The 24,275-nt window shown below is 44.7% G+C and overlaps 1 protein-coding gene across 1 annotated transcript; it reads left to right on the top strand.

Annotated features, from left to right (window-relative positions):
* The first annotated feature begins 354 nt into the window (after nucleotides 1-354).
* Nucleotides 355-23,613, top strand: CAPSL (calcyphosine like). Its single transcript, XM_057540940.1, has 6 exons — nucleotides 355-401; nucleotides 14,995-15,139; nucleotides 15,850-15,986; nucleotides 19,404-19,581; nucleotides 19,871-20,080; nucleotides 23,341-23,613. Exons 3-6 carry the CDS (start codon nucleotides 15,850-15,852, stop codon nucleotides 23,440-23,442), a joined length of 627 nt encoding a protein of 208 aa, XP_057396923.1. The 5' UTR covers nucleotides 355-401; nucleotides 14,995-15,139; the 3' UTR covers nucleotides 23,443-23,613.
* The last annotated feature ends 662 nt before the right edge of the window (nucleotides 23,614-24,275 follow it).

The following is a 24,275-nucleotide window of genomic DNA, read 5'->3' as shown; positions in this document are numbered from 1 at the left end:
GAGAATTTGCTGAACGTTATCTTATACAACCTAGGAGGCAAGTTTTGTGTCCTTCTAGAAACCAAACAACTGCCAGCCAACTTCCTGTTGGCTTCTCTCCTAAGGCCAACAGCTTGGGTTTTCACAGTCACTGGATTTCCTAGGCAACAGAAGTGTAAACTTGAGAAAAGGCAGGGCCGGGATAGGGATTGACAGTGAGCTGAGCCAATGAGGCTGTAAATTTGCAGCAGTGATTCCAAGACATCCAATTGGCAGGAAGAGGGTGGACCAGGAGGTGTGAGGACAGAAGGTAAGAGGGAGGAGGCAAAGGGGGATGGGAGGGGACCGGTCCTCCCAGATGCAAAAGGGAGCGTCCATAGTTTCAGTTCAAAGCAACTGTTGGCAACAGGTTAGCATTCAAGGTAAATCAAAGTTTTTATCTATTATATTGATTTGATCACTTTTGTTTCATTTTAGCTAAAGAAGAAAGAAGACAGTAGATGTTACCTTCTAAAAAGAAAATCAAAAAGTTGGTGAGCATTCTTGGCTGTCTGTCTAGGGAGGAAATAGCTTGGTACTGGGAGAAGCCTTTGTCATCTTTGCATAGAGGTGCTCAGATAAAAATGTACAAAAATAAATTTCTTTCAGTAAAGGGGAAGGAAATAACCATCACTGAGCAGTCACTAGGTACTGGGTACTTAAATGTGAAGTGTCTGGGTGAATTACTGTAAGTAGCCTGTAAGACCATTGACAAAAGCGAGCTTCAAGAAGGTTAAATATCTCCAAGTCAAAAAACAATGAAAAAATTGAGCTTTGGTTCAGACTTTGGTTTATCTAACATTCTAAGTTGTGCTATTTCTGGGGAACCCTGCCTGCTGAACTGACCACTTAGAATTAGATAAGAATCAGAATTCTTATTAAACTGACACAGCATGTTTAAAATTATATTAGAGAGTTGATTGGATTGATCATGAAGTTGAGAAGGACGTTAGTAAATGACAATACCATTTATCAAGGTGTCCACCTCACTTGCCTCCAGTCTGGGGCATAGTTAAACCATACTAAGTAGATGGAATTCTTCCTTGTTTTTTAAAGCTCTTATTTTTTCCTCAAAATCTTACAACTACAGAAATCTTTTAAATTTGTAACTGTGCATTTTAAATAGTGAGGTTTAAATTGTGAAAGTTCATTTGTATTTATATTCAAATAGTAATTAATAACAATAGTAATTATTAATTCCAGTAAGTAGCAGTCTGCTAGTATTCTGTTACATGCTGAAGGAGACACAAAACATACAGCCCTTATCTTTAAGGACCTTTTAGTTTAGTAGGAGAGGCAGTCCTGAAAGGAAAGAGTTATGTCATAGTGCAATGAGGATGTATGGGAGTTCTGCACAGATTATACAAAGGAAGATGCACCTGTTTTACTCTGGAGAGAGAGGTTATATGAGGCTTCACCATAGTGATTCTACAGGGAAGAGTAGGACTTCCCTAAACCAACAAGGGAGGGAGGGTGTTCCTGAAAATGAGACTCCCTGTACAAAGGCACAGAGATACAGAACAACATGGTGCGTTTGGGGAATGTGAGTGCGTCTAGCTGCAGAATAGATTTTGAAGGGGTGGAGATTAGTAGAAACAAGGCTGGAGAGATAGGCAGGGCCAATGTATACATCAAATGCTAAGACGTTTGCTCTTTACCTGTATACAACCAGGAGCCACCAAGGGGTCTTAGACTAGAGTATGAAGTTTAGATTTCCATCTTATAAAGATCACTCTGCTAGTCACCTGGAGGATAGATTGGAAGGGCAAGATTGGAGGCAGGGAACCAGCTAAGGGGTAATTTCAGTAATGGAAATGGGAGAGGACCAGGTCCTGGATTAAGGTAGGCAAAGGAGGCAGGGGAAGGGACAGATTCAGGAGGCATCAAGGTGGTAAAAATTTACAGGAATTGGCTGGTAATTCAAGGTAAAGTGTGAAAAGGAGTCTAGGATAATGTTCAGTTAATGACTTGGGAAAATGGTGCTGCCATTTCCTGAGGCAAGGAATAAGGAGGAAAAGGTAATGAATTTGGTTCTGGAACATTGAACTTGAAGTGTCTGTAGGTCATTAAAGTGTACATTTTGTATGGAAATTTGAAATACGTCTCTGAAGCTCAGGAGAGTGGATGAGTTGGAATAAACATTTGGGATGAGTTGTGATAAACGGTGGATAAGACAGAGATTGCTACTATTTATGAGAGTGAGAAGAGGATAAATAACTGAATCCTAGGAAACAGTAACATTCAAAAAGCAGGCAGAAGACAAGGGAGAGACCAAATAGGTCAGATCTGAGAGGAAGGGAGATGATAGGAAATTAGATTCATAGACATTGAGAGAAAATAGTTTCAAGAAAGAGGAATGAATTATCATAAGAGTCAACTGCTGGGCAAAGTGAAATAGGGGTTAAGAGTGACTGTTGAAGTTGGCAATCAGGCTGGCAATGATGTCCTGAGAGTATGTTCTTCGGAGTGACAGAGTGGAGACCAGACTGCAGTGGACTGAAGTATGAATGGGACATGAGAAAGTAAAAAACTGAGCCTCTTTCAAGTAGTTTGGCTTTGAAGGGTGGTCGCTAGAAGGAGTCTAGGGTTGAGGGACCACTGCAGGTTCATGAACTAAAGGGAGGAGCTGGTTATAGATACAGAGGCGGGAGGAGAAATATAGGGATGGGGGAGTGAGAGGTACAAACTATTAGGTGTAAGATAGGATACAAGGATGTATTGTACAACGCAGGGCATATAGTCAGTATTTTATAACTGTAAATAGAGTGTAATCTTTACAGTTGTGTAAAAATAAAATATTAAAGGTTTTAAAACATAATAATTATAAAATAAAATCCACTGCAAGTACAGAAATAAATAAAGGGGGGAGTTGGTGGAGAGGAGGAAAGGGCATACCTGATGGCTGAGGGTCCAGGAGAGGGTGAGATCTATGCTGTAGGTGGGGCGATTATCCTTCAATGGGTGGAAATTCAGCACTCCCTCAGGGGGAGGGAGGACAAAGTCGAGAGAGTCTCAGAGACAAATACCGTTATAGACTTGGAGGAGAGTGGTCTGAGTGATTCATATCTGGTGGTTCCATTTTTACTAAGAATTTCAAGATAAAGTGTGGAGGAGAGTAGCAAAGGTTTGAATTAGCCTCTGGAAAGATTGGAAGAATCATCTAACCAATGTCATGTAAGAGTAGAGCTGCATGTTTCGGAAGGCACTTGTTCACCCTGGCATGTGGGTTTGTTCAGATGCACTTTACAGCCTGCCTTTAAGGAGAGGACGTGTAGACACATTGAGCCAAGTTAGGCATTCCTAAGGCAGTGTGGGAGATTGACAAGGGAGGGCTGAGAAAGAAGGCGCTGGTTAGAAATGGTCAGAATGCTGTATTAAGGTGTCTACAATGGAGAGGGAAGGAAATGGGTCCAGAAAGGAAAACAAGGTAGGAAATGGCTGTGGAGAAAATGCAGGGTCAGGATTCTAGATGTCTTGTAAGGTCACAAGCATCTATGGCTGGAAGAATGAAACTGAAAGGTGGAAGGAAAGTAGATGTTGAATTTTGGACTTCGAGAAGAGACTAGCATTGACTGGTGACAGAATGTAGGAGAGGATCTTGGAGAGCCATGGAAAAGAGTGAACAGATGAAGTTGGTAGAAATCAAGGACCTCCAGGAACCTCATGGCTGCATGTTGGGTGGGTTGTCTAGATAAGCTCTGAGGTTTCCCAGATTGATGGGGCTACTTGGGTTAGAGAGGGAGTCTGTGAGGCAGGACCCAGAGTTTCAGTGATGTAGGAAGTGACAGAGCCAAAGAGGGACAAAGGGAGGATGTCAAGCTGGGCTGTGCTTCAAAGATGGATGTGAGAACGGTCATGACGTAGAGGTGGAGGGATGCATCTTAGAGACTGTGAGATTCCTCAGTACTTAGCATTTGGGGTGAGAAGCATCTTCCTATGAGAAGACTTCTGGATTAGAGGTCCTTATACACATTCAGGTACCAGTCAGCCTCTTGGCAGGAAATGGACTGCCCAGTCAAAAAAGTTTAATGAAGGACAATTTACAAAGATGTGGATGGGGCTCAGGGACTTAGATAAGGGCTGAGGAAATGCCCCAGGGCTGCCACAGTGAGGAGGGCGAATCGTCCTTGGACCTGGAGGGACAGGAAGAGGAGCAGTTATCTGATCTCAACAAGAGCTGCCTTTGGTGGAAGACTGCAGTCACTGGCAACTGTGGCTTGGCAGAGAGGAAACCACCCTTTCTCCTCTTGCCCTCTGATCTCCTGCTGGTGCCTCCCATGGGTGGAATCCAGCTGGAAGCCTGAAAGCAAAGAAATCTGGTTAATGCAGTTCATAGAGGTCAACCTCCTGTAGCACAGATGTGGCTGGAGAATGGGTCAGGGGAGGGGCTGGGCAAACAGAATATTGAGCTCAGCAGTGAAGATAATTCAGAGACCAAGGAGAATTTGGGGATTTATAGAGGAATAAGGGATTGAGGAAAGACTGTGTGTCTCTGCATGGCAGGAGCTCTTGGTCTTGAGGGCCACGCCTCGCCTGGTAACCTGTGGTGGTGATGGGTGCACAGGTGCAAGGAGGGGGGTGTTTAGTTCCTGGTTTCAACTGTTGCTTTCATCTCTTTAACTGATAAATTCAATAGACTTTACCCTACTGAATTTTCCTTGTAAAATTTTGTTCTTTATTCTGGTCTCAGACAGTATTGTATATTAAAAATGTCAAGGCTCATAGAAGCAGTTTTCTATATTTTAGAAACAAACAAGCTGGCATTTGGGAGAAGATAGTGTTACAGGATGATTACTGTGTTAGAGGAAGGACCATAGCTGCCTTCTCCTGACACCCTAATGTCCATGAACATTTTCACCATTCATGATATTCTTTGGAGCAGATTTTCTTACACATCTCTAGCCATAATTCCATTGCCATCCGGGATCTTGTTTTCCCTCCAGTGTCCCTACATCTTTTCAAAACCTGAAGTCAAATAGAATCAAGGTTTTCCAAATACTTCAATGTAGAACGTCATTTGAGTGAGCAGGGCTGTCCTTGGTTGAGAGGTGGATTAAAGATGCTCTTACTTTCTTTGGAAACTCTGCTTTTTGTGTATCACCTCTACCATTGACCTTGACCTCAAAAAGAGCTCTTCACACAGAAGAGGCCATAGGCAAACGCTCTCCAGTAACTTACAATGTCAGTTGTTGTTACTAAGTGTGCTTTGGCTGCAATATTGCTAATAAGCTTGTCTCAGTTTTTATATAGGAATGACTTGTGGTGACTACATGGTTCCTTGTCTAAAAAAATGAATATTTTTTGAAATGTTGTGGGTGATTTACAAAAGCCCCTTGGAGAAGTGGCAGGAGCAGAAGACGCCACTCAGAACTTTGGTTCTGCTCCTTACGTCTGAACTGGGACCACCCCTCAACCTCTTTGTACCTCGGTTTCCTTATTTTGTGAAATAGGAATAGTTCCCTCTAATGCATGTAAAAGCACTTTGTAAACTATCAGAATTATTATCAAAAGTTACCTTGCACCAGACACATTTTCTGTTCTAAACAAACTGAGAGTGAATAATTTGTAAAACACAAGCTACAGCTTTAGCAGAGAGCCTGACAGAGCCCGTGCCCAATAAATGTCCCCTCTTGCAGTTGATGTTACCTTTGTGTGGTCCCAGGGGGCTGCATGCTGGTTCTGTACAGGACCAGATACTAAATAGTTCAGGCTTCGTGGACCAGCAGGTCTCCGTTGCAACTATTCAGCTTGGCAGTTGCGGGGTGAAAACAGCCACAGGTAACACGTAAGCAAACATGTGTGGCTGTTTTCTACTAAAACTTTATTTCCAAAACTAGGCGAAGGGGCAAATTCAGCCTCGGGGCTGTGGTTTGATGTCCTCAGGTCTGGTTCATTTTAGGTTATATTTGCCTAAACTCAGGGTGTCTTTGATAACTGGCTGTGTTAAGGTGATCTTATTCGTTTTGGAAGAACAGAGGTTGAGGAGTGAGAAATCACCAAGGTGCTAATGTCTGCTCCTAGGACTTGGTTTAGTCTTCTCCCCCAGGGTGGTCTGGCGGCTCCAAATGCCTCCAAAAGCCTCAGGCTCCAGATGATGTTGTGGAATAAGCTGATCTAGAAGTGCTTACACAGTTACTTTCTGGAAGGACTCTATTTTTTTTCTGCCAGGCTGTTCCTCTTCTTTGTAAACAAAACCTGGAGGATGGCAAAGTCTCCAGCCTAAAATTAGGTTTCCCAGCTGTCTTAGATCATTTGGGCTGCTGTAACAAAATACTGCAGACCGGGTAGCTTATGACCCACAGATAGTTATTTCTCACAGTCTTGGAGGCTGGAAAGTCCAAGATCAGGCCCCCAGCATGGTCAGGTCAGGGCCCTCTTCCTGGTACAATGATGGCTACTTGCTGTGTCCTCGAGTGGTGGAAAGGGTGAGGGGTCTCTCTGGAGCTTCTTTTGTAAGGCACTAATCCCATGTATGAGGGCTCTGCCCTCGTAACCTAAGCACCTCCGAAAGGCCCCGACTCCTAAAACTACCATCTTTGGGACTTAGGATTTCATCGTACAAATTTTGGGAGACACAAACATTGAGACCATAGAACCAGCCTCCTTTGCAGGAGTGGCCAGTGAGATTTAAGTGAAAGGAGTTGGGTGGAGTCTTCTGGGAACCATTTTACAAAAGGCTGACTTAGCTGGGAAGTGCATTCTTCTTGCCCTCACACCTTTCTCTTTTCTGCTGCCTGGAGTGTGGATGTAATAGCTAGAGCTGCTGTAGTTATTTTGTAACTTTAGGCAACTTTGAGGGGAAAAAAAACATGGTAAGGTAAAAAAAATAGTAGTTTCTTGAGATGTTGATGACTACCTGAACTGTCTCCAGGCTTCTTTTATGTGAGAGGAAAGTATACCTCTACCATTTTTAGAGAAAATTATCCTGTTTCTGTTATGAGTAGCTGGACACAATCCCTACACTGATGTTGGCATTCTGACATTGAATTTTTATCCATTAACTCTTCTTGGTTTTCTGGAAGTATCAATTAAGACCATGCAGGTTGCAAATAATTAGCTGGGTTTCTAAGTGGCTATAAAATAAACATTAAATAGACAAATGATTCCAAAAGGAACATTTTAAGTGACTGTAAAATAATTATTAAGTAGGTGATTTTGATGACTAATGTTGCAAAATGGCAAATGGTAGTCAGAGCTGAGGCTTTACTCCCATCTAAAAGTGGATGAAGATGTACACTTGGGGTTTGTCTTTGTAGTGGGCTCGAAATCACTGAGGTCAAGACCTCATGGCACCTGAAAAATGGGATATTTGGAAGTTACATGGTTGGTTCTAAAAGTGTAATCATAGAAACTAGGGACTTTGGAAGAAAAGTTTATTTGTTTGTTTGTTTATTTATTTATTTGCATTTTGTACACAAATCCAGCGAAAGCTTTGCTTACCTTTGTGTAGTTTAGATATATTCTTACTCTGCTTCTTTAAGATCTGGCAGGCTGCCTGACCCAGAATAGATTGCAAGTAATTTCCTGGTAAAAACCCCAGAGACTCAAGGTAGAGCAGAGGGGAAGAGCGAGATGGAGAAAGAGACAGCAAGGAGAGTGCTGTTAAGGCAGCTTCTACCTCCAGGTATTCCCAGGGGATGCTCATTATGACAAGGACCCCTTAACCCTGGCGCCTCTGTGTTTATCTAACCTGGGCTTGTATCACATTGTGTTAGTTACATGGGTCCTTGAATATCATGCTAAGCAGTTTTTCCCACTCTCTTTCATAGCCCAAAATGCAGCAGAGGTTGCTAAATGTTGATGAAATTCTCCTGAGAGAAGAATTTTCCTTTACCTTTTCTCCCAGTTCTCAGGGGAAGCTGAGGCTCTCCTCACACTGGATGCTAGTTATTTTACCCAGGTAAAGGTAGAGATCTAGGGTCAACCCAAACACTGCAGGAATAAGCTTTTGCCAGTTATACCAGTTAGGAATACTTTCAGCTGCAAGTAACAGAGGACCTGACCAACAATAAGGGCTTATGTTTCTCACATGACAGAAGTGTGGAGTCAGGTAGTTGGTTATATCTGTTCAGTAGTTCAGTGATGTTAGGGCTGTAAGTTGATATCTCTGTGATTCCCTTGGCCCTTTCCTCACAATTGCAGAAAGCCTGTCACAGCTCCTGGCGTCACATTCTTGTTTAAGGCAGGAAGAGGCAAAAGAGATGGGAGAGCTCTCCCAGAGCCCTCAGCACTTTCAGTTAACTCTCTTTGGCCAGAGAGACATGGCCACCCAACTGAAAGTGGAATATAGCAGAGAAAAAAGATTGGAATCAGCCAGTTGACAATTCTGGAAAATCAACTGTAATTCAAATTCAACAAAGCTAAAACTACCCTGAGGAATGTGAACTCCTGGAAGGGACCTTGGTTGTCTCACTCATTGCTGTTGTGTGTTGTGTGGCACACAATAGATGTTCAATAAATATTAAATATATGTTGAATTCAAGACCAGAACTAGGGTGAGGCAAGGTAGGTCCCTGGGGCAAAATATTTAAGGAGACACTCACTCTCAGCCTTGAGCAAGTACAAGGTTGATGTCTATACAATCCTGAGATATGAGGGTCACCTTAAACATTGTGCCCCAGCTGTGTACCTTACCTAGCCCTAATCTCAATCCTGGTTGGATGATTATAAAATGAAATTTCAAGAAGATGTGTGAATTAAACACTTTATAACAATAATATTTATGAAATATTATTCTTAAATTGTGCCATATCATAAACATTAAATAAGGAATTAATTCACATTCCAAAGGTTGGAAGAAAGAATAAAAGACTATGATTTATCAGACACAGGCTCTAGGGAAACCTGCATATAGATGACAGCCGAAACATGAGTTTCAAACATCTTGAGAAAATGTATTTCTGTGCAGAGAAAATTTGGTAAGATGCCAGACTTCAATGACATCTTATCTCCACAGTGTACTTACGTCATTAAAGGAGAGATTAAATACTGTCATATTTTAAATCTTACGCAGAGGTTGGCAATCCAAACAAAAAGCAGATGTTTCATATATTCATACATTGCAGAAATAATTTTAAAAATAATTTGTGGGGAAAAAACCCACCTCACACATCACTTTCTTAAAACAAGCAAACAATCAAACACTACAGCTCTAAAAGGAAAGGACTAAGTGAAATTGTTCATCTCTACCAGAAGGAATTTACACTGAGCCTTACAAGCAGGGACCCCGAGGTGAGACAGAGGGGTTCTGTTTAGGACCCATGGGTGCCCTGCTTTGCTCTGCACTGCTGTCCCCTGCCCTCCTCTGCCATGAAATCCTTTCATCTCTCCAAGGAATCTCTTCCTTGAAGCCTTGTCTCTTCTTCATCTCATTTCGTAGTCCTTCTCTGAATTCCCAAAGCAATTTCTCAGCACCTTGCCGTAGCCGTTGAACATGGTGGCTTTGACAGAAGTGGAGATCAGTCTTGACTCTGCCACTGCCTCATGGTACATTTTCAGGCAAGGGACTTCTATTCAATAAGACCCTCCATGTGAGTTGGCGTGCTGATGTGTGCAAAGCATCGAGCAAGGGCTTGGTCCCTGGCCTGGTTATAATGGTCATTACCTGTCCTCTGTTCATGCCTGCTTCTTACCCTGTGCTATGTTATAACCTTCGCTCTAGCCTTTCCCCTCAAGGTCTTGCTACTGCCACTCGAGGGTGACTTGGTGTCTCTTACAGCTGAGATTTTCAGGCTTTGGTGTGCGTTAGTTAAGACCATCTGGAAACGTGAAAATGCAGACCCCCAGCACTCACACCGAGAGATGCCAATTTGCTCTGTTGGGGTGGAGGGTGGGCATCTTTATTTTTCAATGGTGGTCTCAGCACCCCTGCTGGGCCCGGGTCTTTCTCTACAGCAGGGCTTCACCTGAGCGTGACTGACATTTTGGACTGGAGAATTCTTCATTGTCAAGGGCTCTCCTCACATGTTTAGCAGCATCTCTGGCCTCTACCCACTGGATGCCAGTAGCGTCCCTCACCCCTGTTGTGACAACCAAAAATGTCTCCAAACATTGTCAAATGTCCCCTAGCAGGCAAGATCATACCGATTTGGGACCACAGCTCTATAATATCACCTGAAGAATTAGCACAGTCCCTCGCATAGCCAGAGGGGCTAAGGGTCTCTTTAGTTGAATACAGTTCAGCTGGGTTCAATGAGGGAACTCTCACAATGTCAACAACATGGACACACACCCGTCATTACACTTTTCCTGGGGTTTCCCAGTCTCCAGTGCAGAAACCACGTCTCTCTTCAAACCGTCTAAATCTTTCATTTCAGTCTCAGGCTACTCTGAGCACTGGGATCTAATATTTATTCCAGAGAGGCACTTTCTAAGGGGAAACGTCCTGAGGAGCCACTTTGTTTGTTTGTTTTTTGCCATCTACCACATAGTAATAACCAGTTTATTGAATGGATTGGAGTCAGTAGAGATGGTTTAATTTTCTCAATCATTGCCTTCAAACATGTTCTATTGTAACTAAGATCCACCTCTGTGTTGCTGGTTGTTGGTTGTACACTCGATCCAGCATGAGAGGGGGAGAGGGGATGGGAGGGAAAGAGGGAGGGAGGGGGAGAGAGAGGGGAGGGAAGGAGAGAGGGAGGGAGGGTGTAATTCAGCGTATTACCACTAGAGGTCACCAAAGACAACCCAAAAAAGTGCTGCCTGGGGCTTGAGAGTTTCTCTCTTCCCCAAAGATTCCGCTCAAATTTTTCTCTGAATTCAGCAAGAGAAGTTCCATGAACCTGGCCAAGAATCATGAACAGACAGACCTCCATGCATGTTCATCTTTCCATAACCCATTCCACACGATTCTCGAAAACCAGGCAGAGAGTTTTGGCAGCGGCAGGCAGCTGCGCGCCAGGACAGCGGGATGACGGAGCCTTAACCCGGAGCCTTAACGCAAGGAGGCCTGGTGACCATTGACGCAAAGTCTCCTGTGACTTTGCTGCTGGCGGCTCTACTCAGCCTGTGCCCCCAAATCTCCAGGTCTCTGCCCCACGGGGGTGGGTCTGGGGAGCGGTAAGCAAGAGCTATGGGTGGACCCCTGGGACCTCTCTCCCTTCGCTGCCCGGGCAGGTACTCTCCATCTCGGATCTCTTTATCTTCTCTGTCCCCACCGCCAATAATACCTCCTTCCAGGCAGCATGACCTCTCACCTGGTTGTCACGAGCGTGGTTTCAGCTCCCACTGGTCAGCCTGTCCCACCCTCCTGTTCATTTTCCACACTTTATCCAGAGGGGTCTTTTACAGTACAAACTGTCGCCCTCTCACTTGAAACCCTTTGTGGTCTCCTGCTGCCCTCAGTACAGAATCCAGACTCGCTACCATGGTGTCTCAGGATCTTGGGGATCTGATGCCTGCTGACCTGCCCAGTTTCACGTGTCTCCAAATTTCCACTTTCCAAATTCTCTCCCAGCCTGCACGGCTCTATCTCACCCCCGCCCCTACATACACCCCTATTCTTCAGTCAGACTAAAATACTTGCGTTTCTCTAGTTACACTCCTTTCTCTCTCACTTTGGCCTTAGCACTTGGGAAATAGTGCTCTGCCTTCTCCTTTCCCTGCGACCCTCACCTGGATGACCTCCATCCTCCTTTAGGATTAAAGGTTAGACATCAGCTCTTCCTCCGACAAATCTTGAGAAAGCTGCTTAGCCGCCTCTCCTGAGCTGCCGCGGCTCAGCTGTGGGATTGCTGTAAACGCTGCCTTTCTCCCTCTTCCCCCCACTCCTAGCACAGTGCCCCGCACTTATTAGACGTCTGTTGAAGGAATGGACCGAACTGGCGCCTGACCCAGGGACCTGCGCAGACGCGATGCGAACACTAGGTGGCGCTGCGGCCACGTGCATCGGAGGGCAGCCTCTTTCCTGCCTGGCGCAGGCCCGCCTGGATGGGCTCTGATGTCACCACGCGGGTTCCTCCGTGCTCAGAGAGGGTCTTCTGGAATCAGGGACGCTTGTTCAGTGCTGTGATGCCGGTGACATATGTTTGGGAACAGGCTCTTGCCCTGGTGCCCTCATGCAAACTTCAGAAGCTCTGACTATGGCCTTTCTTCACCAAAACCCTACCCCATCCTTCCTTCTTCCAAAGCCCCCAGTTCTTAGCAAATTTTATGTTTCCTGCCTTGCTTAACTAGGGGACTTAAGTACTCAAGTTTACGATTCTAAGCTATTCATTCAAGGGCTTGCTCCTTGGAGTAATCTGCTCCAACTGGTGCCTTGAAAATATCGCATGATAAATATTAGCTGTTTGTTGATGAACTGGGTCATTAAATGATTAAAAAGAGTAGTTAACATGGGCATTTCAAATACCATGATAGGCTGGGTGGCAGGAGAGAATGTAATTTTTTTCTGGATATATCAGATTAGACTCCAGAGGTAACTGCTGCATGGTCACTGGGTAGGGTCGGCTGCAGAGGTGGACGGGGTGGGGGGTGTTTTCCAGGACTCCACCCTGCTCTCCTCTGTGTGGGTGCCTTCACATTGTGCTTTGAGATGCTTTTGTAGTATTTCTCAAAGGCGGTAGAGTACAAAGAGCCCTGCTTGGTCTGAAGCCCCGAGTTTCATTGTTGGCCAGGATTTTGGGGCAAGTTCCTTGACCAACACAAGCCCTAGTTTTCAAGTCGCCAGAGGCAGGGGTGGCACTCGATGACCTTTCAGGGTCCTACAGTCCTAATGGTGTGTGAATTTCTGTGAGCCACACTGACCGTGGGACCTGGGCAAGTCGCCTGATTTTTGTGCTTGTCAATTTATCTGTGAAATATGAATCATAGGAGTAATTAGCTCATAGGGTTTTTAAAAATTGAGATGAAATTCACATATGATAGAATCAGCCGTTAAAAAGTGTACCGTTCAATCATTCTGTTGTGCAACCACCAGCTATATCGTGTCATCACTCCAAAAGGAAAGCCTGTTCCCGTTAAACAGTCACTCCCCATTGCCCCCTCCTCCTAGGCCTTGGCAACAACCCATGTGTGTTCTGTCTCTGAATTTGCCTCTTCTGGATAGTTCATATACAGTAAGTCCCCTACATACGAACCTTCAAGTTGCAAACTTAAAAAGATGTGAACGTGCATGCCAGCCCCTGTATGCCGGCCGTTGTATGTATTACTGTACTTTTCAAGGTACTGTACTGTAAGATTTAAAAAGTTTTCTTTATTTTTAGTGTTTGTTTTTTATGTATGGATTCTTAGTGTAATAGGTTTACAGTGCAGTACTATATAGCCAATAGTACTAACTAGTATCCAGTGCAGTACTAACTATAGTACTGCTAGTTGGGTACCTAGGCTAACTTTGTTGGACTTATGAACAAATTGGACTTACGAAGCGCTCTTGGAGCAGAACTTGTTCGGATGTAGGGGACTTAGTGGAATCGTACAATATGTGACATTTTATGTCTGGCTTCTTTCACTGAGCATCACGTTTTTGAGGTTCATCCACTATCAGTACTTCCTTTTCGTGGCTGAATAATATTTTTCTGTGGGGACACACTGCATTCTGTTCATCCATTTGTCCACGGATGGACATTTGTGTTGTTTCCACCCTTTGGCTCTTGTGAATAGTGCTGCTGTGAACAGGGGTGTATGCGCATTTGTTAAAGTCCCTGTTTTCAATTCAGCTCAGAGGGTTTTTGTGAGGAATGGGTGTGTGCTTACTACACAGTGGGAGCAGACAAACGTTAGCGACTGAAGTTGTTAACATTATCCTGAAGGCTTTCAAAGAGGGCTCCACAGGGCTTCTTTCTCTGGCCCTGTCTCTTGGATCCGGGAGCCAGACCTCACTTTCTTCCACTCTCTCCACTCCCTTTCTGCTGCTGTGGCTGGTGTGGGAAATCAGGGCAGGTAGAGGAGGGTGGGAAAGGCGGGGGAGAGGCAGCGGAAACGAGGATGCGGAGGAGAGCGGCTGCGACAACGAGTGAACAAGTGGCGCTGAGTGAGGGGGAGGGGCAGGAAAGACACAAGGTCCCCGGTGGATTTAGAGGGTGAGGAGGGCACGTGAGGGCTGCGTCCCTAGTTGCTGCTCTTACAGTGGGAGGGGAGGGCCGGGGCTGGTTGCTGAAGAGGGTCAGGACCAGGGATGCCTCATGCCAGGACCACGAGGGAGGGAGTGGAAGATGGCCGGACAGCGAACCGGTGGCCTGGCGCGTGAATCCTGAGCACAGGATTCTGGGTGCAGCTGAGGGATTCTGTGGGGTGGAGTCAGGGCTGGAAGCTGGGGGCAAGCTCTGGGAATTGTCACCTTGAGATCAGGTGACAAAGCAGTAACAGGCAAACTCAGGTTTTAAGAAAGTTAATGCTGCCGGAAAGGCAGCCCATCTCTGGAATTCCGGGAACCTCTGCTTTCAGGGCTGGAGGAAGCAAAGAAGGGTTCACATAACATCAGGCGGAGCAGTTTCTTCCTGATGTGGAGCAAAGCGCTGGGGCCTAGACAGGCAAAGGCCTCCTCTCTGCCCGGAGTCCGAGAGAACTGAGAAAAGCCGCTCCCCATTTCATCCCTGTAAGGGGCAAGGAGGTCGGAAATGTGCTTCCCCGAATCATCTGCGCTGGCCTCGGCTTTCAGTCTGAGATTCCCTGTCTCTAAAGTTAAATAACGAGAACTTTGTGGGGAGACCTTATGGGTTGTATCGGAGGGAGCAGCCTTCGAGGGCGTGAGGGCTGCCATCGCTGATGGATGAAGTGGCAGCACGTGGGGGGCTGGGGGGAGAGGGGAGCCTCGGAGTCAGTGGCAGAAGCCTTCTAACACCAGTTCTTCCTGCACCCTGAATGCTGTTTTTTTGCACATCCGTCAAGCTCTCTTGCTCCTTTCATTCACAACTCACCCTAAAAAAGAAATTTCTAGAATCCCCCATTTACTGGGTCAGTGGGCTCATGAGAAGATAAGTGTTTCTGGAGCAGAGCTGGAATTTCAAGGTCATTTAATCCAATCCTTTCATTTAACAGAGGAGGAGGAATCGGAGGCCCTGAGATTTGTTCCGACCTCACCAGGAGTGCGTTGCCGTCAGGCCTAGATCCCGGGTCTCCAGGCTCCCAGCGTGCGGCATTTCCACCGTTGTGTGTGTTCTCAGAGCCCCAGCCCGGCTGCAGGGTCAGTACAGTTCGTTACGTTGCTCAGAGACCTCGCAGGGGGTGCTGCTTCCCTGCATCTATCCTCTCTCTTATTTCTGAATATTTAAAACACAAAAGCCAAACTGTAGAAAAACGATTTATCTATTCTTCAGAAGAGAGAGTCTACTTACCTTTTTTCTGTCCTGAGAACCTAGTTAGGTGTTAATGGACACTAACAAATTAATACAAGAAAACATACTAATTACTGGTAGGAATCATCAAGGCCCAATACTGAGAATCTCAGTGAAGACAGAAGCAACAAAAATGAATCTTTAGACCAAAAAGGAGAATATTAAATCTGGAGTCAAAGGGAATATGGAAAATTCTAAATAAAAGAATAAAGCATGTAAGATTGGCTCAAAAAGAGTTTGGTGAAATGAGACTTATTTTTTATGGTGGGAGGAGTGCTTCTGAAAGATGAAAGCGTATCGGGGATGGCTGTATATTTAAAACTATTGTCCAGGCCAGAGATCAGAGGTTGTCAGGACTAGATAAGCAAGTAATAAATATGACAGGACATAGTTGGTGTAGCTGAAAATCGGAAACTCTAGGAGGTTTGAGAAGGTTCTTGTGAAGTGGATGAGAGAGCATGCTGTGAATTTCCTTCTCAGCGAGGCTGTGGTCACCCTGCCCTCTCAGAGGCAGGCGAGGAGGCCTGAGCCCCGCTGACTCGAATGGATTCCCTCTCAGATGGCGGGGACGGCACGCCACGACCGAGAGATGGCGATCCAGGCCAAGAAGAAGCTCACCACGGCCACTGACCCCATCGAAAGGCTCCGCCTGCAGTGCCTAGCCAGGGGCTCCGCGGGCATCAAAGGACTTGGCAGGTAGGACCTGGGCTGTGGGTGGTAGGAAGATGGAGGAGAAAAGCAGGGTGCGGCCAGATGAGGCGAATTCTGGCTGAGAGACCTCGGGCACTCACTCACTTCCTCCTGGGTTCTCAGCTCCTTGTTTGTAAAATGCAGAGTTTGGAAGCACTGATCTCTGAGGTCCCCTGTGACAATTTTTGGTTCTTAAGTGCAGCTACTGGGACAACTCGAGGTGAAGGTAGAAGCGTGTCTAGGTATTAGAGACACCTAGCAGGGCAATGAGAGAAACACTCCCTAAAGCTGTGACAATAGGGGCCGAATGATCCCAGGAGATTGGAAATAGTTCTCTATGTTATACACTAGGACCTTGTTGTTTATCCATTCTAAATGTAAGAGTTTGCATCTACTAACCCCAGACTCCCAGCAGGGTTCAGGAGAGGCTGAGAAATGCCTTCTGTATGCCCAGAAAAGGAAATGGATATGCTATAAAAGTGTTCATTGAGCTTAGGGTCAGAGGTTTGGTGTGAATAAAAATGGAAAGTTCTCTAATCTTAAATTAGGGGCCGAATTAGAAGAGGGAGGAAGGAATACTGATTTAGATGCAGTTGCAAGTTTTGGAGTTCCTCTTGCAGCAGTGGTGTCTCCATCACTTCCAGGGGCTTCGGAATTGCCTGTCAGATAACCAACAGCTCGCTGCCCATGGGATTCCCCCAGCTCCATAGGAGAACAGCTTCTGTTCCCGGCCCTCTGAGAGTGGGAGTAGTCCTCAGGACTGAGAAACCCGAGTGGAAAGAGATTGTAAGCCTCCCGAGGGCAGGTCCTGAGCATTATCTCTTTCCAACAGACTAAGTCCAGTGCCTGCCATGCGCCAGGCATTGTGACATCTTGGGGGATTCATGGGTGAACAAGGCTTCCCCAGGGCTCATGGAGGACTTAGACTCAGGACACTGAGAGCCACAGAAATGGGAATCCTCCTGGTGGGAGAGTTATATGTTAGGGAAATGCAGGATGCCACGCCAGGGGCCTCCAACCTCCCATCTGGAGGCTGTGGCAGGCTTCACTTCCAGCAGGGTGCTGAGCACTGGAATGTCACTCTCCACAGTCCCCCAATCTCAGACCAAGCTGAGCTCTGTCAGAAGCCCAGGCTGTAGCCAGGATGTCACCGTGCAACTGGAAGACCAGACCACTTCCCTTTAATATTGCATCACTCCGCCCTCTACCTCTTTCATCCTGGGACCACATCCTTGTCCTCGGTGCAAACCCTTCATGACCACCACCCTCTCATCCACTCCCTGGCCCATTCAATTGAATGCCTCCTGCCATCTATGCCATCTCCACCCCACACCCCTACCAACTCTCCCACCGTGAACCAGTTTGTCGTGAACAGACACCGTCTTATCCTTGGCCCTTTGCTTGAAAGTGCCCTCTCCCGCCTCGCCTTTACTGGCCTTGCCCTTCCCTAAATTTCTCCTCAGCTCAAGGGTTGGCTGCCCCTTCCCCCTTTTTTTCTTATTATTAGACTGGGATTTTGTTTCTTTGGGGACCACAGAAGTAAAGTGCCATTTTCATCATGTCAAATGACGGATGCATGCGTACTATCAACATGATTTATCACTACTGATGTTGACCTTGGTCACCTGGCTGAGACAGTGCCGGTCTGGCTTCTCCAATGTGGAGTTACTCTCCCCGCTGCCTTTCCATGGTGGACTCTTTAAAGGGAAGTCTCTATGCAGAGTCCTACTTAGGGTGTGGGGAGTCGGCTTTCCTCCTTCAGGACAGAGAATGAGCATAATTTATTTGAAATTCTTCTGCAGGAGAAACTTCTCTCCTCTCACATTTATTTATTCAATCATTTACTTAAACCAATATTAACTCATGGATGTTTATTTTATACTTTGGGTTATAATTTAACACTTATTGCTCAAATTGTTCCAGTTTTGGCCTTGGGAGCTCTTCAGTTGGCTTCTGTGTCCCTTTGATGTATCCCCATCAGTGTAGGGTTTTTTCCCCCTTACTTTCTGGTATAAGATACTCCAGTCTCATCTTGCATATTTCCTGCCCCAATTCTAGAATCAGAGATTTCTCCAAGAAAGTCAGATACTTTTACTGGAGAATTGTATTAGAAACCAAGATCTAGGCTCTAGATGTGCTGGTTCTTACTGGGTTGTTACTTCTAGGTCCTCTTAGCTAGAACAAGGAAATATATGTTTATACTAACCCGTGGGTGTATGTATATGTATATATGTATGTAATCATGTATACATTATATATTAATCATCTATGTTTATAACATGTGTTCATACTGATGTCTCCAACTCAATCCTCTACCACATGGATCAGATCCTTCTAGCTTACTGCCCTAGCTTATCTATAAATCCCCATTCCAACAGCGAGAAGCCTGGCTCCCACCATCCACCAGCCATTCATTTAACTGTTCAGTGCTAGGGTACCCGTATAGAAATATGATAATTGTTAACTCATATCTCCAGAGGAAATATCTTTATCAACTAGAGTACAGAGCTTATGTGCAGTTCTTTCTGTCTTTAGTCTTACAAACTCTACTCGTTTCCAGAGTTACTTAAGTCGGCATCTTCATCTCCCCATCCCCCTTCAGTGAGATTGCCTCAAACTTTTATACAACAGTTAGATTCTCTTGTCACGGTCTGCATTCCTTCCTGGGATCCCCTGACTTCCTAACTAATTTCAATGTACACATTAAAGTGCACTCTTTGTACTGTGAGGTTCTATGGGCTTTAGCAAATGCAAGTTCTGTATCTCCCATTATAGTATCATACAGAGTAGTTTCACTGCCCTCAAAATCCCCTGTGCTTCACCTAATCTTTCTCCCCTTCCCTTCATCTTTTTTACCACCTTTATAGTTTTGCCTTTTTCAGAATGTCATATAATTAGAATCATACAGAATATTTTTTAAAAAAATTTTTATGTATTTACTTATTTATATTTATTTTTGGCTATGTTGGGTCTTTGTTTCTGTGCGAGGGCTTTCTCTAGTTGCGGCGAGCGGGGGCCACTCTTCATCGCGGTGCACTTGCCTCTCACTATCGTGGCCTCTCTTGTTGCGGAGCACAGGCTCCAGACGCGCAGGCTCAGTAGTTGTGGCTCATGGGCCTAGTTGCTCCGCAGCATGTGGGATCTTCCCAGACCAGGGCTCGAACCCGTGTCCCCTGCATTGGCAGGCAGATTCCCAACCACTGCACCACCAGGGAAGCCCCAGAATATTTTTAAAGGTTTGTTTTCTTTTCCGAGAGACTGGGAAGAGGCTCACCAAATTTGGGAGGACGGTACAGAGAAGAATCTAAGACTCGTATTTTACCTCAGAAAAACCTTGAGAGTGGTTTTCTTTTGAAATCTTTATCCTTACACCTTGTTCTTTGTGTTTTTTCTTCTTTTTTTGTATGTGTGTATTACCTTCAGAGTGTTTCGAATTATGGATGACAATAACAACAGAACCCTTGATTTCAAAGAATTTGTGAAAGGGTTAAATGATTATGCTGTGGTCATGGAAAAGGAAGAGGCAGAAGAGCTTTTCCGGAGGTTTGATAAAGATGGAAATGGAACAATAGACTTTAATGAATTTCTTCTCGCATTAAGAGTAAGTGGTCCCATGAATCACCGTATCTACTGGGTTTGGCTTTCGAGTGGTTTGGGTTGGCTATTGTGAGGCTTGGTTTTCAGAAGCTGTTAGCACACCATGGAGAAGACTGGCAGGAGAACGAGTACAGGCTTAGGGATCTTTTGGAGCAGTCGTAATGCACATCATCTAACGGCACACAAACAATTGCCCATCACTGAGAGGAATAAGATGTTTCATCACAGATGATACAGGAAAAGCTCACCTGCTTGTGTATGTCTGTGTATGTGTTTTTCTTCTATGTATCTAGCCTCCAATGTCCAGAGCCAGAAAAGAGGTAATTATGCAAGCTTTTAGAAAGTTAGACAAGACTGGAGATGGTGTGATAACAATCGAAGATCTTCGTGAGGTGTACAGTGCAAAACAGCACCCGAAGTACCAAAACGGAGAATGGACGGAGGAGCAAGTGTTCCAGAAATTTCTGGATAACTTTGACTCACCCTATGACAAAGATGGAGTGGTGAGTGAAAGAGCTTAATCTAGTGAAATTTCTTCTATCCGATCTGTAATTGTAAGTGGGAAACAGGCCCAAAACCTTAAAAATACTTATACCATATTTTTTATAAATAGAAGTAAAATGTTTCCTTGGTGACCATCTAGAAAGCTGAGAACAAAAGTAGTAAAAATGTGTGTGTGTGTGTGTGTGTGTGCGTGCACATATATTGGTAGGGGAATCACATACAGCTAAATACCCATCATCTGAAGACTGTGGTATTTTGGTTAAATGTTCTATTTCATGGTTGCCGTATTTACCATACACAGCTAGCCTAATTCCAGTGAATTTGATGATAATAACATATATTTAACTTCAAAATGAGACCATAATTCAATTTTGGAGAACATGATTCACAGAGCATTTCAGGATGCTGCATGCCTTTTTCATACACCCTTATGAGCATCATTTGTCATCACACTTTGCTGCATGGAAATGCCATTTCAGGGAAGCGTTCAGTAAAGGGAATGCCAGATAACAGAATTCACTTTGATTTAATCTTTGGTGGGCTTCGAGATGAACTCGCATTTCTAAACTCCAGTGAACTTAAGGACAAAAGCAACCACGCATCTCCAATAACTGGTGTCTTCAAGTTACAGATGTGTCACTTGGTAGGGTAAGGAATTATATCTCCATAACTGTGTCTAGGCTCAGATGGAAATGTCCTCTGTCTTTTATCAACAGCCAGAAATGGGATTTTTAACCCAAGATCAGTTCTGCCCTGAGGTGTCCTGAAGGTTATGGTTATGGGGAAGGGAGTTCTCTGCGCGGCTGAGGCAGCAGAACCCTGGGGAGGGTTACTCCTGACCCCTTGGCCACACAGGAAGGATTAGTGGGAAGTGAGCAGGAAGCAGAGATGGTAGAAAGAAACAAGCCTTCTCATCCTGAAGGGAATTTCCCCCAATTGTTTTTTTTCCGTGAAACTTTGTGGTGAGTCCTATGAGTGAGGGGAGGAGAGGGTAGGAAGGAGATCTTTCTGTCCTTTCTGCAGACATTTTCCTGCCAGGGACAGAGAAATACCCTCCATTTTAGCCTGAAGTGATTGCAGAAGTGGATAAAAAAGGAGCCTAGATTCTGTCGGGCAGCCAAATGCGTAGGGACAGAAACAGCAGAACCGTATGTTTTCTTCCCATATGGCTGGCCTTTGATCTCTGAGATGGTGGTGGAAAAATAGTCAACTGCCATTTCCCCAAATTAGCCCAACTCTACATGGGATCCCAGGGTGTATTTACCTCTTTTCTGCAGGTGGTTCCTCCTCGTTGCTGGGGAAACCTCAGCTGCCCTTTTCTCTAACCCAAGTCAAAGTAGCCAGTTGTTGTGATTCAGCTGATTTAAAGCTCCCACCCCATTTCTTTTGACATTTATCTTCGCAACCCACATTAGGTTCTCAAATACTCGTAAGGGTTGCTGGGGTTTTTAGCAGTTACAGCATTTGATGTCACCTGAATTTCACAGACCCTGCATAAATCCCCAGCTCTGTGTACGCTCACCATCTGGGGACTGGATTCATAATGCAGGTTACTGGCTGCCCTGAAGAACTGCAGAATCTGATTTTTTTGGCTGGGCGTGGGGGGAACGGATGAAGCTCAAGGACTTACAGTTTTAATAAGTATCCCAAATGACTCTTATTCACATTTGTATTTGAGATCCTTGCCTCTAAAAGATTCAGAAGTGCCTGATTTAATGACTACATATATTATGCCCAGGACCTCATTTAGCATAATTATGAATCTAAGGAATATTTATTGAGTACTTACTGTCTCCCAGCCATTGTGCCAAGGACTTTACAGTGATATTCCATTTAATAGACATAATGAAAATGTTTCTGAAAAGTGATATGCGATTCACACTTTTCCACGTTGAATCATTTTAAATGCACAAGGAACTGTCAGTATAAAGGAACTCCAGATGGAGCTTAAGGTTGGATAACCGGGGAATGCAAAGGAAGACAGAAATAAAGAAATGCAAGAAAAGAGACATTAATGGTATTCTAATTTTTACCAAAGCTATGTACATATATTATTTAGTTCTACTTCCAGACACTGATAAGCGCAGCTCAATTAGTAGCTCCATTCAACGCCTTTCTTCCTACTACTTTTTGCTATTTTGGGGGGACAGGCAGGGGGAAGAGGTCACTACAGGGAGAGAACTGTGGATCCTGAGACTTTTTTCTCTGTTCACTTATAATTTCAGCAAAAAAAGTAAGTGGGTCATTCAGCTCATGTGATTCTTGGAAGAGATAGCTACATTCCCAAAGACTCGGTGGGAGAGGAGTTTGCTGTTATGGACCAGAAAGGGGTTTTGAATTGTTTACAGATTTCACTTTTTGTGATGTTTTCAATCTCTCACGACACTGAAATTTGAGGGCTAGCTAGAAAAACAATAAATTTCCAAAACAGCCATCATTATTGTGTCTGCATTCTCTCATATAAGCAAGTCTATACTTGGGGCTAAATTCACTGGTTATAGAGATCAAACTAGAGGACAATTATTTCCCTCAATCAACCAATTGTGTCAGCCAATATGGTTGAATTAGAGTGTATGTTTCACATCCACCTATTAAAGAATAAATTGGTAACAGTTTTTTCTTTTTTCCGAAAGGAAAGGAAAGTAAAATCCTAGCACAGATAAAAGTATTAGTTGAAACAGGCATGGGAGAAGAGAGAACCCAAGGGGACATGGAGCAGGGGGTATCTTTTTAACTTCCTCTGTGCCTAGAATGAGTAATATGTATCTTAAAAAAAAGCATGAAGCCAAGGAGTGTTTAACAAGAAATCTGTTTCCTTACCCATAAGACCGAGCTCCATTTTTTGAAAGGTAAAACATTTCTTGTCTTGACACAAGGACATGAGGTGATGTTTCTGACGTGTCACAGAAAGACGGTATTCACTGTGGTTAAAGAAAACTTGTTTCTTATTCTGAGTTTCACTCTTGCTTACCTGAACAGATGGGCTTCTGCTCTTAAAGGAAGACGAGACCTGTATCTCACTTTCCATTTAGGTTGGTTTGGAAATTTTCAAGACTTTCTTCCCCTCTCTCCCTTCGGCCACCCCCTCACTCCATCCTCAACCTCATTTTTTCTCTTGTTCGAGATCTGTTCCTCAGCTGTGTCCCTAAAAAGCCTCCTTGACTGAAATTTCCCTCCCATTTACAGGTCCTGGAGATGGGTCTCCACTGAAATGGTGAGAAGCAAAGTTTTGTTTTCGTTTCTAACTTTTCCGCTGCAGGTGACCCCCGAGGAGTTTATGAACTACTATGCCGGGGTGAGCGCTTCCATTGACACCGATGTGTATTTCATCGTCATGATGAGAACTGCCTGCAAGCGCTAAATGTATGACCTGGGGACCAGGGATTTGAGTGCTGCCATGTGGCTCCAAATGATTAAACATCATCTCAAGACCAGGATCACAGCTGAGTTCATGTTCACCCCAGGGTTTCTTCCGTGCTCACATACACTGCATTTTCTAGGGCAGAAATGAAGACACTAAGTATTTAACTGTGACTTCTCTGAGGCTGCTTCTTTAGCTCTAAAATAGGAATTAGTTAAAACAAGATCCGAAAATCTCCTAGAGCCAGGCTGATATATTCAGGTGTCTAATAAACATTAGATTTCTTGGCCTTGGCCATTAATAAAAGTCTAAGTATTATCCCCCCCCATGCAACCAGAGTGTTTCTCTATATCCTATTAGATGGTCCATTTCTAGGTGGAAGAATTCACCTATTTTTATGAATGACTGTAAATCTTCACGTGCCTCAGTCCCAATCTGGGGACCAGAAGGAGACCTCACGTTGGCCTCTATTTCTATAACTGAATGTTGAGTTTCTCTGCCTGTGGTTTCGGGAAGCCTCTGTTTGGTGGATAGATTTAAAATGACTTTTCTGGGTCATTTTAAAAGCTGGTGTGAGGCTGGAGACCATTTCCTTGAGCAGTAGCGCCAGGACTGTTTCTGTGGTTAAATTCTGAGGCTGGGCTGTGCTCTCAGAATTTATGTGGGACATCTCAACTGTGAGTGGGCAGATCATATCAGTGGTCTGCTGGAATATTCATCTCTCCCCTCCCTGCCGTTGGCCCATCACACTGAAGTTCCCACCAGCACAAGGAGGCGGGGCATGGCATAGAGTAGGATCACAGGCGCACTCCAAAGCAGGTTTTCCATCCTGA

Source organism: Balaenoptera acutorostrata, chromosome 2, assembly GCF_949987535.1.
Source record: "Balaenoptera acutorostrata chromosome 2, mBalAcu1.1, whole genome shotgun sequence".
Lineage (NCBI taxonomy): Eukaryota > Metazoa > Chordata > Mammalia > Artiodactyla > Balaenopteridae > Balaenoptera > Balaenoptera acutorostrata.
The sequence above is the reverse complement of the archived record's forward strand: the minus strand, read 5'-3'. Positions and strand labels throughout refer to the sequence as shown.